General features: G+C 42.0%; 1 protein-coding gene across 1 annotated transcript; it reads right to left on the reverse strand.

Annotated features, from left to right (window-relative positions):
- Positions 1–323: 323 nt before the first annotated feature.
- On the reverse strand, positions 324–12,271 carry LOC140905823 (natural killer cells antigen CD94). The gene is made up of 6 exons (XM_073329323.1): positions 12,178–12,271; positions 10,886–10,978; positions 9,399–9,578; positions 3,849–4,000; positions 1,372–1,478; positions 324–444 (listed from the first exon to the last, which is right to left on the reverse strand). The coding sequence occupies exons 1-6, from the start codon at positions 12,269–12,271 to the stop codon at positions 324–326; spliced, it is 747 nt and encodes a 248-aa protein (XP_073185424.1).
- Between the last annotated feature and the right edge of the window lie 535 nt (positions 12,272–12,806).

Genomic DNA, 12,806 nt, shown 5'->3' on the forward strand with positions numbered 1-12,806 from the left:
AGAAGGCTGGTTGGTGAAGTGGAGTGTGATTATTGTTCCTCCCACTGAAAGAGGAGCCATCTCCTTCTATAATAGCTTACAAGCACTTTCTGAGCACAGAGAATTTTAACAGCTTAGTAGGGACCCTGTCCTGTTTTGTGCTCTGCTGAAACAGGACCACAATGCTCAAAACTTAAATAACTTATGTCAGAGTTGGATGACTTAAGTTGGACTCCATACTCAGCTCCATACAAGATGGAGCCTTATAAATATAGGCAACAGTAGCAACTGGATACTCCAAAATAGCACCTCATATGTTCATTCTTGTGCCATTACAGAAGACTTTAGCTAAACAGACCCTTTTCACACACACAGAAGTTTAGGCCTTCACAAGAATAGCCCAAGGCTTTTCCATTTTTCAGTGTTGCACAATATGGACCGTGGTAACTTCTCAGATTTGGAAACCTGGGATGGAGAGACATTTTACTGTCAGCCAAACAAGTCACATATCAAAAACCATAAATAGTTACCATGATAACACAGGTATAATTGTGATGAGCAGAGTAGCTTTTCAAAAATATGGAAGTGAGGTTATGAGAACAGTAAACTAGTTATGTTGACTAGAGTGAAGTACAGGGCAGAGGGATGCTAATGCCCCTTATTCCTGACCTCCAGCATCCACAGTTATTTAGGCCCTGGTATTCAACAGTGTTTTTTCCAAACACTTCACAGACCTGACCTGCACAACCTTTCAGTGTTCAGCTCAGAAAAAAAAATGTAGAAAGTTATTAAGTGGAATTGTACCTACAATTTTTTTTCCTTAGAAATTATTGGCAGATGAAAAAACAAAACAAACACACACCTGTTGTTTCCTGAACCTCAGGACTACAGTTGGGGAAGGGAGGGAGAAATCAGGAAAAAAGTCAAAGTTGTTTCCATTTTACAGGGCTCAAAGCCAATCCATTTGGGGGTTTTCCAAATTGTTGGTGAAGTTATCAGAATGCTTCTTCAAAAAATTATCAGTGAATGGGACATTAAAAAAAGCGTAAGCAAAAAACCCCCTATTTCCATGGGAAGTTGAGATTAAAAGTATCAGAAAAAGCAAACATTTTCAAAGACAAGTGTTTTACAACAAAAATTGTTTTAAAATGCCATTTTAGATTTAAAATTTTTCTTTCAGCCAGTTCCGTCCAGGACATATTCCACCCTTCTCTGCTACTAGGCACAAACTGGGAGGCAGGATGATTTATGCTACATTGTAGTCCTGATCCAGTGAATCACACACACACACACACTTCTGAGGTCAGACTTCAGAAATGGCTCTCCCCTTGGTGTTTGCGCCCTGTAAAAATTCTGCAATAAATACACAGGGAAATAGTAGCAAAGTCTTACACATCAGTGGTGAGAGCAGTACCATCTTCCCATTGCCAGTAACCTTTGGTGTCATTATACAATAATCCCATCCAGTAACGAAAACTTGTCAGTGGTTTTATGAAGTCCTACGGAGGAGAAAAAAAGAGAGAGACAAAAATATGATAGAACTGGCAGAAATTTGACGGATAATTTTTTCCATTATATATACAGTTTCATCAAAATCAAAATGTTTCCCACAGATTCTTCAATACTAGCTTCATTTTTTTTTCATTTTCCATTTTAGTTTTTGAAACCTGAAAAGTTTGTTTTTTGATTATTGGTTTCCAGATTATCTCCCCTCTCCCCATCTCTACTCTTTTCCCCTCAGCACTTTCTTATTTTTCCTTCTTTTCCTCCCCATGTAAGAAGTGGGGAAGAAGTGAGAGTGAGAGAGAAAGTGAGGGGGAGAAGCAATGAAAAACCTCCCCCCTACAGTACCACCCATTTTTTTTGTTTTACTCCCCACTTTTCAAGTTGGAAAATAGATTGAGGTGGGGGGGGGAGCAGAAAACCTATAAAACTAAGACACTGAAAAATGATTTTTGTTGTGGTTAAAAAAAAATCAAACTAGCATTTCAATTTAAAACTAAATCATTTTCTTTCACAGAAAAATGAAAATGAATTTTTTAAAATAAAATAGTTTTATTCAAAAATTTGGAAATAATTTTTTACCATCTCTTAATAAAAAGAACACAACTCAGTCCCCTGCTTCTGCCCTTCCTATAGTTATATGGATTTGAAGGAAAGGAATATGGTTAATGTTCTATGTAGGTCCGACTGCCAGCTGGCCAATCACAGAATTCCTTACACCCAGAAAAGGGGCCATAATGTGTGTGGGGGGGGTTGTTTTATAAAGACACTTTTCCCTAGTATACCTCCCCTCCTCTCCATGAAAGAATACAATAAAGGTACAGTGATTCCAACGTAGGGGGGTGCATGGGAGCCCTTTGGTAACCAAATCTATGCTCCAGAGAGTTGAGGGACGTGAGGCATTCCCTCCCTTAGGAGCAGTGTACACTATGGGTGTACCATTAATAGCCAACTAACTCTGAGGGGTCAGATCATAATTGAAACAGATACCTAGATTGCTAACACATTGCCAGAGATAATGTGGGCTTGTATATACAAACACTTAGTTCACTGCAAGCTGGGGTGTAAAACCTATCCCGCACTAGCCTGCTGAGCAGAAAGTGTCCATGTGGAACCTGCTGCCATGCACTCAAAATTGCCTAGTGCACTTTAATCTACTCCACTTTCAAAGCAGGCTTAATCAAAGCACACTTTGGAATGAATGAGCCAGCTCTACTAACCACAAAGGCAGTGTGAGTGTAAACCCCTGCAAATATTCCTCCACCCTTCTGGCTCTCTAGCATAGCAAAACATATTAACCCCCAAATTACAAAGCTCTGCCCAGTCCCATCCACAAACAAGAATCCTTAATTGCAGTGCTTTTAACTTGAGTTGTCTGGTCTGCCAGGGTGCATAGGCTAAAGCTTGAGTTAATACAACTCATCTGCTGCCAACATGATGACTCTAATGTGGATGCAGGCTAGCTCCCACTTCCTAGTGGGAAGGCATTAGAGAACAATTTTCCCCATGTGCCTAGAAAGAACAGACAAGTTCTCCCACAATTCACTGGGAAAGAACTCAGAGCAACTCAGCATACTGCAGTGCTAAGAATCATGGGATACACCCCCAGAAGTCTTGGTGGTACATATAGGGGAGTTCAGTGCTAGTGTGAACACAGCAGCTCCAGTGTAATTTCACACTGTGTCTGCTCTCGCTCCAGTTAGGCTAACTCAAGAGAAATAACTCAAGTGTAGATAACTTGTGTTAAAACTGCAGTGAAGCCATACTCTCAATTCCTTTAACTGCTTAAATCAGTGATGATTCTAAATTCTTTCCACTTCTCCAATATACAAAGTTAGCTAAGGGCCCCTTCGGAACTGAGGATATAGCTGATATGGATGAGGGACTCATATTATGCCAATGTCCATATCATGAGTAGAAAAGGTACTGTTATCAAGACAAATCTTATTTTCCAAGGCTATCAAGGAGGGATGAATGGAGAGTGATAAGTTAATAGCCCTGAGGGGTTAGAACAATTTTATTGACAGGTTTGAGAATAGCAGCTGTGTTAGTCTGTATCCGCAAAAAGAAAAGGAGTACTTGTGGCACCGTAGAGACTAACAAATTTATCTGAGCATAAGCTGTAGCTCACGAAAGCTTATGCTCAAATAAATTTGTTAGTCACTAAGGTGCCACAAGTACGCCTTTTCCTTTGACAATTTTATTGTTTGTATTAGTCAAATTTGTAGATTTGGTATGTATTTTCACCATAAAATAATATAGCAGTCAGACACATCAATATAACCTCTTCCTCTCCTATCTTTGACAAATCAGTTATTTGTAGTTTGGGATATACAGGAATTCAAAAGAAATGAAATAGACTCTACCAGCTCTTCCTTGCTGTCTATCTTCAGCAGTCTGGAGCCCAGGGAAGAGCAATATTCTTTACACACAGACCAAGATTTTATACCAGATGAAAGTTCATAACAGTCCTTCCCATGCTGTATCCAGTTCTTTGGACAAATGATGCACTTGTCTCCTTCATGAGAAAATATATGTGCAGAGGGTCAGAACTGAGTGAGAGTCAGTTAGACATTAGGTTCTCTTTCCAACAAATCCACCTGAGAGCTGATACTGATATTTCATCCTCTGACTCTACAATGTCTAGTATAAATAGTCAAATATACCAATTTATTTTCCTTAGAAATTTTAAAAATCATTTTTCAAAGTTTCCTGAGAATATTTTTATTCTCCCTCCCGCCTTCCCCTTCTCTCCCACATTTGTAGTGTCAAAAATATTAAAAGGGACAATGAGTGGGTAAATGAAGAGATAGCAAGATAACAAGGGAAATGATTGCACATTAAAAAAAGAATGTTTATAATTTTTCATAAAAAATGAAACATTTCAAATAAATCTGTAATTCTGAGAAAACTGTTAACAGAGAAAGAAGCTAGGTGAGGTAAAATCTTTTATTGGACCAACTTCTGTTGGTGAAAGAGAGAAGCTTTCGAGCTACACAGCTTCTTCTTCGTCATCTTAAAAAGCAGCTCATTGCAGCTTGAAACCTTGTATCTTTCACCAGAAGGAACTGGTCCAATAAAAGATTATGGGCAGCACATATAAGAGGTTAAACCTCCGCAAAATAAAAAAGGCTGGCCATGCAGGGGGCAAATGCCAGATGCGGGTTACCTCCCTTTGGAGGTGTATTGGCCTGTCTCCTCTGCACCCTGGGAGCAGGAGCGCTGGAAGCTACCTAGAAGGGGTGGGGGTGGGGACGACACCAGCACCATATCCCTATCCCCCCGATCTGCCCCTCCTCTGCTGGGGGGAGGATTGAGTAGCATGAAGCCCTCCCTGCACCCCCAGTGCTGCACTGCCCACCTGCTTTCCCCCACCCTTCAGCTGCAGTGTTTCCCCTCCTGCCCATGTGTGTGTGGACCTGGGCACATGTGCTCCCCCTCAGAGGTCCTTCCCCTTCCTACATCAGCATGCACTGGGCTGATGGGCCTTCTTGTCCCTCTACCTGCCTTTCCACACACCCCCAGTGCAGTTCTCTGTCTTCACCCCCATAGTTTGGTCATGTCCTGCATCCTGGCTGTTCTCTGCTCCTCCCCATATTCCCCCTATGGGATCTCCTCCCTTCTGTAGTTGTTGCTGGTTCCTCTGACACACCCACCTGCCCCCAGTTCTTTGTTGCTCCCTGAGCGAGTGGGTCTTCGGGGGGAGGAAGAAGCCTGGGCATGTCTTGTGGGAAGGGCAGAGGGGGACAGGGCCACAGTCTGGGCGCCAGTGGGCCCCCCACTTCTAGGGAGCTTCTGGCTCTCCTGCGTGTAGCCTCTCCAAATGAAAGACTCATGTGCCACTATGTAAAAGATGTTACCTCACCCACCTTGTCATTGTAATATCTTGGGACCAACGCAGCAACATTACTGCAAACAGTTAAAAAGAGAGGCAATTATCCACCACAAAATGGTGGAGGGAATTTTTTTATCAGCTTTAGTTCATAGATATTTAGGTCAGAAGGGATCATTATGATCATCTAGTCTGACCTCCTGCACAATGCAGGCCACAGAATTTCACCCACCACTCCTGCAAAAATCTCTCACCTATGTCTGAGCTATTGAAGTCCTCAAATCGTGGTTTAAAGACTTCAAGGAGCAGAGAATCCTCCAGCAAGTGACCCGTGCCCCATGCTACAGAGGAAGGCGAAAATCCTCCAGTCCTCTTCCAATCTGCCCTGGAGAAAAATTCCTTCCCAAATATGGCAATCAGCTAAACCCTGAGCATATGGGCAAGATTCACTAGCCAGATACTACAGAAAATTCTTTCCTGGGTAACTCAGATCCCACCCCATCTAATATCCCATCACAGGCCATTGGGCCTATTTACCATGAATATTTAATTACCAAAACCATGTTATCCCATCATACCATCTCCTCCATAAACTTATCGAGTTTAATCTTAAAGCCAGATAGATCTTTTGCCCCCACTGCTTCCCTTGGAAGGCTATTCCAAAACTTCACTCCTCTGCTGGTTAGAAACCTTCATCTAATTTCAAGTCTAAACTTCCTGGTGGCCAGTTTATATCCATTTGTTCTTGTGTCCACATTGGTACTGAGCTTAAATAATTCCTCTCCCTCTCTGGTATTTATCCCTCTGATATATTTATAGAGAGCAATCATATCTCCCCTCAACCTTCTTTTAGTTAGGCTAAACAAGCCAAGCTCCTTAAGTCTCCTTTCATAAGACAAATTTTCCATTCCTCGGGTCATCCTACTAGCCTTTCTCTGTACCTGTTCCAGTTTGAATTCATCCTTCTTAAACATGGGAGACCAGAACTGCACACAGTATTCCAGGTGAGGTCTCACCAGTGCCTTGTATAACGGTACTAAAACCTCCTTATCCCTACTGGAAATACCTCTCCTGATGCATCCCAAGACGGAATTAGCTTTTTTCACAGCCATATCATACTAGTTATTAGTACTTAGCTAAGATTGTGTCATTTTCCTTGGAAAATTGCTTAGCACACTATACACCAGGAACAGGTACAGTCTAGACACCATATGTCCTCATGTACTTGATGTAACATGCAGACAGCACTCTCAAGATGTTTGCTACTCTCTTACAGTGGTGGTTCATGTTTACAGTATGGACAGTGTCCTCCCAACCTGTCAATCTTGTTATGTTACAGACAGACCATCTCACCACAGATGACCTGAAAATAAAGCACTGTACCTGACATATTAGGTTAGTAATAATGACAGCTGATGTTTACATAGCAATTTCCAAACAAAGACCCCAAACTGCTCATTACATTTTTATAAAGGGACAATGAGTTGAAATAACTGTTAAAGAACACAGCTGTGCTATATTTGAGAATGAGAATTTGCTTATGTCAGACTGTAAAGAGTAAACTGTACCTAATTAGGCACAAGGTAGTTAGTCAATATTTTTTAGCCAAATGTTAACCTGGCAGGATACTAGAACAATCTTCCTGTTTATCAGGTTTGGGGGAAATGGGTCTGGTTTTGTTGCAGGAGATCTCAGGATTTCTTGTTTTCCTAGCCCATGTGAAAGACACTCCCTCCAGCATCACAGTGCTCCCTACAACACTGCTTAAATACAAAAACAGTCCCTACCCCATAATGCATAAGTAAAGGGGTGGAAAGTTAATGGGAGGATGTAACCATGAGAAACTTCTCCCACCCCCTCCAGCTATCAGACAAGTATGTTCAGCTATGCCAGGTCTCTTTCAAGCAGGTTTGTTCTCTTGCACGAGTGAGTAAACAAACAGAAAATCATCTTTTAACTCACTCTTTGTTCTCAGGCTTTTGGGCCACCCCTCCCCGAGTCTCCAGCAGCTTGCACCAGGCAGCTTCCCAGCTCTAGTCAGCTCAGTTCCCTTCTTAGAGCAGTGGACTCAGGGGTGGCTCCCTGAGCACTTAGTCCTTTACTTTGGGACTCACCGCAGGAGCTAGTGCTACTCTACCCTGGCTTTCCATCCATAGGCACTGCCTAGCCCAATCACTCTCTCCTCTGCTTGGCCGTTAGTCAACCTTTATAGTCCCAGATGCACCCCAGCCCCTTCTAATTGGCTGGATTAGGCTCACCTACTGTGACACAGGGGCACTACGCCTGGTCTAGTGACCGGGACCAGCTACTCTGTGACAGGAGAACAAAGAGGAGGCATCCTGTGGTTATGGGAAGTGAAGAGAAGCAGTTGGGTGTGCTGGAAGGGGAGGAGTGAGGGGCTGAAGCAGAGGAAGTGGAAGTTTAAATTGCCCACTCCCCCAGAACACCAGGCTGCCCTTTCAAGTTTTCATTCCCTTTCTAGTGAGAGAGACAAACTGTGAACTGGTCAGTATGCTAAGATTATATAAGGCAAATTGTAGAGCTGGTTTGAAATTATCCATTGAAATGCGTGATGGAAAATTCCCCAAAAATCAGTTTACTCTGGAAAATGTTGAATTTGCTGGAATTGCATGTGCAAATAGCTGACTGAAGCACACAGAGGCTTGCTACATTAAGAGTCCCCAGTTCAGGAAAGCTGAACATGTTACAACATTCTTATGCCCAATCTACAATTAGAAAATTAAGTCAGTTTAACTATGTCACTCAGGGGTATTAAAAATCCACATCCCTGAACAGCATAGTTAAAGGTCAGTGGAAGAACCTAGCTACCATCTCTCTGGGAGGTGGATTACCTCCACTGAGGGGAGAACGCCTCTCGTTGGCATAGGCAGTGTCTTAATTGAAGAACTACAGTGGCGCAGCTGTAGCATTTTAAGTATAGACATACCCTTAGTTATTTTGGCCCCAATGCAGCAAAGCTCCTAAGCACATGCATACATTGCACTGAAATTAATGGGACTGACCCACATGTTCAAGTGCTTTGTTTAATAAGGGCCATAATGACTGAGAAACTATTTGCAACAAACTCATATTGCTTGTGACTAGAAATCCACCATTTGAATGCTACTCTCCAGAGGTGAACAGCTGGTGAGTTAATTCTCCTCAATCTCTCTGTTCATTAGCAGCTGACGTTGATTAAGAATCATATTCTGTGTTGAGATAGGATTTAAGGTTCCTGTATGGAGTAGGTAGAAAAATATTAATGGAATAATTAATTCAAGAGTTTTTTATAATATTTTAAAAAAGCAACCCAGATTTTTCTTCATTTTCATCCAACTTTCTTCCTGCAACACATAATGGGATAAGTCTCTGCTGGCAAAATACCATAGACTTCAATAGAGTTATGCCAACAGAAAATGTAGGCCCTTATGTATGTTATCAACTGTTTGGCCCTTTCCTTGAAGAAAGTGAACACAAGGAGCACATTGACAAACTTTCCTTGTTCCTATACAAAAGTAAAGCATTCTAATTAATTTAAAATGTCACCACGGGGACTACAGAAGTGCTGGAAGCTATTAGAATCAGATCATGGTGTAGACGCTGCTCTCTTTTGCCACTCTGGTAGTCCAAGAGGGTGGAAACTGGCTTCTAGGGATATCCTTTGAGTGAGGGATCCTCTGCTGGCAAACACCATGTTCAAGCCCTGGCATGGGGTATGTATTTTAAGAGAGAGTGGGAGGGGCCACAGAATCCAAGATGCCCTTAACACCCCCAGGACTGGGGCCTGTGTAAAACCAGCACCAGGATTAGGAGCTGTAACTGGCTCCTGATCACCACCACCAAGTCCAGCAGAGACTGGGGGGTTGGGTGATTTGGGTTATATTTCTCTGGTTAGAAAACATACTCATTAGCGCTAGTTGATTTTTTTAAAAAATTGAATTTCAAAAAATGAGGGAAATTTAGAAACAAAAAATAACTAATTTTTCCACTTTTTTCATGCCATTTCAGAAGTTCTGTTGAAAATTACCAAGACTAAAGCTAAATACAAGAAACACAGTTGTCTGCCAAAGGCAAGGTCCTGTACCTTTTGACTGCAAAGTCTTCAAGAAATTAATATTCTCGGTTTGAAGATAATCTCTCTCCCTTGTGAGGTTTTCTAGGATTTCCTGTAGCTCATGAGTTTGGTGTTCCAAGATAATTTGCTGGCAGGTAAGATTTTCCAGAATTCCCTGCTGCTGGCTGAAGTTTTGCTGCCATCTGCAAACTAGATGGAAAAAGAGAAAATAACATCCCAATGGCTTGCAAGATAGAAGAACAAAGAGATATAAGTTTATTATTTCCAGTTCCAATTATTTTTGATGTTAAAGAAATAATTTAAAAAAATACACTAATAAGATTCTTCTTTCATTTTAAAAATCTTTTTAATGTTCAAGGCCTGTTCAAGAAAATCTGGGGTCTCCTGTGAAGCCATATGCTTGGATGCCCTGAATGGAAAGGCCAATGCTCAGTGTGCGATCTTCCCTGACATATCTACCCCAAACTTCCATACCTTGTCATTTATGGGGAGAATAGGAAATGATTTCAGACATGCTATGTCTATTTGTGGAGAGAGTTAAGGGAATACTGGATAAAAGTTTCCTTTTAAGTAGGCAAGGCTGACAAGCAACAATGTGCCCCAATAAGGGCCATGATAAAGGGGGAGCCATCCCAGTTCCATGGGGGCTCAAATTGTTACTACAGAGTTCTGTCACCACAAAGATTTTCATACTACACAGTATGGAGTAGCAGAGCATGAGCAGTGATTAGCACAATAATATTTTCTGTCTCTTAGATGGGATCTCCAGGGACCCCTGTGCCACTCTAGGTTTAGTAGCTTTGTCTGAATTGGCCTTCTGTAAATGTAGTGTTACTGAAAGATGATAAACTGCCAACCTGAACTGCAGGGGTCATCACTGCTTATCCATGGCACTGGTAAAGTACCGACACTGCCGGCTTCACTGCATTGCCCCATGGACGTGCCTCCTCTTTGTTTTGGAGAGAACACCATTTGGTATGAGAGATGAGTTGTTTCCAAGACGTATTCACATTTTAGTCTTCCTGCAGAGACTGTGAAGCATGGAGATGATCACCTCCAGCTCTGGTGCTGGTTGATGAGATGGACACCTGGTCACTGGTATCCACCTGTTGTGTATAGTCTTATAGTTGGACTGTAAGCTTGTTGGGGCAGAGGCTGTCTTTTTGTTATATAGTTGTATAGCACCTAGCAAAATGAAGTGGGGCCTCTAGGTGCTACTGCAATGCTAATAATAAATAATTCATTTCACATCCAATTGCCAGCAGATGGCAACAATTTGTGCTTTTAATCTCTGAGTGACCTGGATTTGAATTTATGACCCAGAGATTAAAATCTATTTCATTACCAGTGTAATAAAGTAATGGGAGAGATGAGTTTCAGGACAACTGAAATATCAGGCTCAAGGTGTATCAAATTGGTCACTCAAAAACTGAGGCCCTCAAAATCAGTGACCGCTTTGAAAACTTGGGTTTTAGTGTCTTCTCTATAGTACTTACCCAGAGCACCCAAGACCCCTGATGTTACCAGCAAAGCCAGGCAGAGGATTCCAAAGATTACTGCAAAGGGCCTCCACAGAGGAGAAGACGAATCTAACAGAGAGAGCAGGAACAAAGACAGGCAAACTGAGTCCCTCTCCTGAGACTCAGGGGTCAGATTGGGGCTTCTCCAGTCTGTGGCAGATTCTCAAAGCCAGAACCCACCCAGCAATTCCCACAGAATATCAGACCAATAGTCCATCTAGTCCACTGTCTTGTCTTCAGGAGTGGCCCATATCAGTTCTTCAGAGTACAGTGTAAGTTCCGAATAATGGACAACTATGGAATAGGCTGCCCATACAGGAAGTTTCTTCCTAACCCCCAGCAGCTGGCTTATGCTGTGAAGCATTGAGGTGGATGTGAAATACAGCAACCTGCAAAATAAGAGCTTCTTTTGATTAGATGCTCAATAATTCTGACAACCAATAAGTGATTGGGGAAAACAGACTTCTTTTTTGACTGGTGAGTCTGTGAACTCTCCATCTGCATGATTATTTACTGATTTTGGATCCCAAGTCTCCCAGTAACATGACATTAGCAAGCACAATAGAGAGCAAACATAGAACTTTCCAACTCCTGAAATACCCCACTAGAAACAATGGACAGATAGTGGATGAAGAACTTTGACTATGGTCAGTATGGCCATATCACAACAAAGGTCTCCTCTCCAGCTCCATCTTCCCACCCCCATGTGTCACTGCCCATTTGGAGTAGCAGTGGCAGGACAATCCAATCCCTTCTCAGACAGACAGGTCACCAGCAAAGACCCCCTTCTCTTTAGAAGGGTAAAATGTGGCTGCAGAGGGAGTTCCCAATGTTCACCCCAGCAACTAGTGCATCTGCTTAGATGGGCTGTCCAGCCAGCCCTACTTCACTCTTTCTTTTCTGGCACATGTAGACTCCGCGGCAGGGGTGGGGTTGAAGTGTATCTTCCAAGAGCAGTGGGCCTTGAAGTTAACACCCCATTGAAATGAATAGGGCAGCTCACACTTCTCAGAGCCATTGTTTCAAGTTCTTTGAGGATTCAGGCAGGTGTAAGTGCATTGGTTATGGCCAATTCACATTTTTAAGCCTTTTTCTTTTTTCACAAACATAAGAGCTAGAATTTTTTTTTAATTAAAGCTGGGATTCTACTGTAATCACATGACTCCAGGAGATGGGGTCCTAGGCATGGGCCTCTAGTGCCTATGTCTTAATATGGTCCTAATTAACACTCCAGCATGTATAGAGTAATAGCTTGTGATGCAAGGTACCTTTGTTCTTGGTGATCACAGCTCTCTGTCTGCTTTGCTGTTGAGTAGGAGTGTGAAATTTCAGTTCTGAGTAGGTCACCTCCTGCTCGCTCATTCTGGGGGGGATATAGGATAGAAAATTTAGACTCTTCTTTGGTGGACTGAGGTGGGTGATGGGGTTGAATGAGGAATTGACCTGACAGAGTTGTGTATTTCTGCCACAGAAAGCAAACAAATAAATAAATCACAATCCTTATTATGGCCTAATAGATTGGTCTATGGAAGCCAGAATATTGGGATGAGTTAAAATTTCATATTAAGCAGGGAGTTCAGTAGGTACTTCTTATCATTTTTATCTGCTTCCAGAAAATTTAGTTAAGCTGCAAAGAAAAGTTGTTAGAACATATCAATAGCTAAAGCCAAACAAACCTTATGTATACTGAAAAAAAGCAACCGGATTCCCTGCAACACCCCACCAAAAAACACAACTGTAAAGGATGATCGCACTCTCAAAAAATGTGTAAAAATGGCAGTTACCCAACCAATTCATTCTGTTGTGTGTATTTATCTGCTGTTTTTATTACCAAAAAAAGGTTTCACAGTTTTTACTCCTGCTCACCCTGCAGACCCAAAATAGCTCAGATGGGTTT

The sequence above is a fragment of the Lepidochelys kempii genome, chromosome 1 (assembly GCF_965140285.1).
Source record: "Lepidochelys kempii isolate rLepKem1 chromosome 1, rLepKem1.hap1, whole genome shotgun sequence".
In the NCBI taxonomy this organism is placed as follows: domain Eukaryota; kingdom Metazoa; phylum Chordata; order Testudines; family Cheloniidae; genus Lepidochelys; species Lepidochelys kempii.

Coding starts and splice junctions, on each gene's coding strand:
- LOC140905823 (XM_073329323.1), bottom strand. CDS start 12,271: ATGAGCGAGCAGGAGGTGACCTACTCAGAACTGAAATTTCACACTCCT. Junction 9,579..10,885: donor AGGGGTCTTGGGTGCTCTGG/GTAAGTACTATA, acceptor TTTTCCATCTAG/TTTGCAGATGGCAGCAAAAC. Junction 445..1,371: donor ACTGCTCTCACCACTGATGT/GTAAGACTTTGC, acceptor TCTCCATCCCAG/GTTTCCAAATCTGAGAAGTT.